At 42.5% G+C, this 1912-nt stretch overlaps 1 protein-coding gene across 1 annotated transcript in view; it reads right to left on the bottom strand.

Moving 5' to 3' along the window:
- Positions 1-1906, bottom strand: part of CCT5 (chaperonin containing TCP1 subunit 5) — a 7246-nt gene extending 5340 nt beyond the window's left edge. Inside the window, exons 1-4 of the mRNA XM_010708510.1 lie at positions 1819-1906; positions 1543-1603; positions 1282-1446; positions 350-548 (exon numbers count right to left, since the gene is read on the bottom strand). Coding sequence (XP_010706812.1) covers positions 350-548; positions 1282-1446; positions 1543-1603; positions 1819-1839 — 446 coding nt within the window. The 5' untranslated portion in view covers positions 1840-1906. The remainder of the gene's footprint in view (positions 1-349; positions 549-1281; positions 1447-1542; positions 1604-1818) is intronic.
- Between the last annotated feature and the right edge of the window lie 6 nt (positions 1907-1912).

Raw genomic sequence — 1912 nt, forward strand, 5'->3', positions numbered from 1 at the left:
AAAGAAAAAAGAGAAGAAAAAAAACCCCACCACCTTTCTAAAAATAACTGAATGTTAGGACTCAAAGTTTCTAAGTACCAAGATACAGTAATATAAAAGAGAATGGGTAGAAAGAAAATGATTTTGCAGCTGCTTAACTTCACGAAATTGCCCCTTGGAGAATAAGGGCTTCACAATTTCTTATCCTGAAATATGAATTCATTGAGAAATTTGCTGCAAATATAATAAAGCCTTCAGCAACTACTCCAATAACAAAAACAATGTAGTCATCCATCAAAACACTTTTTTTTTCAACTAAAGTGTACGTATGGAAAACATACATACTTTCATTAAGCTTTTATAAACTTACACTTTAGAGCCTAGCGTGGTCTTTGCTGTCTGTATCAGAGGTTCGATGTTCTGTGGATCAACTGGAAAGCTGTCACTGATTTTATCCAGATGCTCAACAGCAATACGAGCTGCCTGCTCATAACCATCAGCTATTCTGATAGGGTGAATACCACGATCTAGTAATTGTTCAGCCTGTTCCAATAATGCTCCAGCCAGAACTGTAAAACAGAATTCAAAAACAAACATTTACTCTCTTACAGATGAGGGCATGATACACAATCAACAGTTTAAAAAGTATGCTTTAAGATTTTTTCTACTGCATTTTAACTGTTTGAGGCTTCTACATAATAAGAATGGTACCACCAAACTCATATTCACTAAGAAAACTGCATTATTTAGACAAAAAAAACAACACAGAACTCAGTAGTGATCACCATGGAAGAAAACCATGAAAATAAGTTTAGACAAATAGGAGGACTTTCAACACTGATTTCAAACGCAACCACAGTAAAAAATAAGTCACAAAAACATCTTTCTAATTAAAATGCTCCAAATAAGAAACCAAAAAAGAGTACTGAAGAAGTAAGTATTCTAAAATACACTATGGGATTTCCTTCTTAAAATACATTTGAAAATATGATTTCATAACTGGAAATCTCACATTAAGCAAAGATTTAGGTTGGATATCAGGGAGAAGTTCTTTACTATGAGAGTGGTGAGGTACTGGAACAGGCTGTCCAGAGAGGTTGTGAATGCCCCGTCCCTGGAGGTGTTCAAGGCCAGGTTGGATAGGATCCTGGGCAGCCTGGTCTAGTATTAGCCACGCTCCATTTTTCATGTGGAGCCTGGCAGCCCTGCCTGCAGCAGGGGGGTTGGAGTTTGATGATCCTTGAGGTCCCTTCCAAACCAAGCCATTCTATGGTTTTATGATTAAGCATAACTTGCTCTTACCCACGACTCCAGTGGTTCCATCCCCAATCTCATCATCCTGAGATTTGGCCAGCTCCACCATAAGCTTGGCTATCTGGTGATCCACATCCATCATGTTCAGGATAGTGGCTCCATCATTCGTCACTGTCACCTCACCATCTTTGTCCACCATCATCTTATCCAAGCCTGAAAACAAAAAAAATACTCAAAAAGTGAGTGAAAAAAGCTAGAAATCTACAGAAAACAAGTAGAAAAGGATGACTATAGTTATTTCATTGTTACCGTTTGGCCCAAGGGACGTTCTCAGAGTACTTGCCACAGCCTTTGCTGCCATGATGTGAGACTGTAAAACAACGGAGAAAACAGGTAAGTCGCTGCTCAGCCCCAAGCCGTTTTACAAAGGTAACTTACAGGCCGCAAGCTCACTGCGGACAGCCGCGTGTGGCTGAAGGCAGACCAATCCGTACGCGGCCTAACGGCGGCACGGCGGCATGGCGGCACGGCCCAGCGAGGTCCCCCTCTGCAGGCAGATCCGGGCCCGCCCGCCCGCTCGCTCACCTTGAGAGCCTCGAGCCCCATGAGGCGCGTCTTGCGCTCCTGGTCCTTAAGGATGAGGAAGGGCCGCCCATACTCATCAAACGCCAGCGTCCCC

This window comes from Meleagris gallopavo, chromosome 3 (genome assembly GCF_000146605.3).
Source record: "Meleagris gallopavo isolate NT-WF06-2002-E0010 breed Aviagen turkey brand Nicholas breeding stock chromosome 3, Turkey_5.1, whole genome shotgun sequence".
NCBI classification, from domain to species: domain Eukaryota; kingdom Metazoa; phylum Chordata; class Aves; order Galliformes; family Phasianidae; genus Meleagris; species Meleagris gallopavo.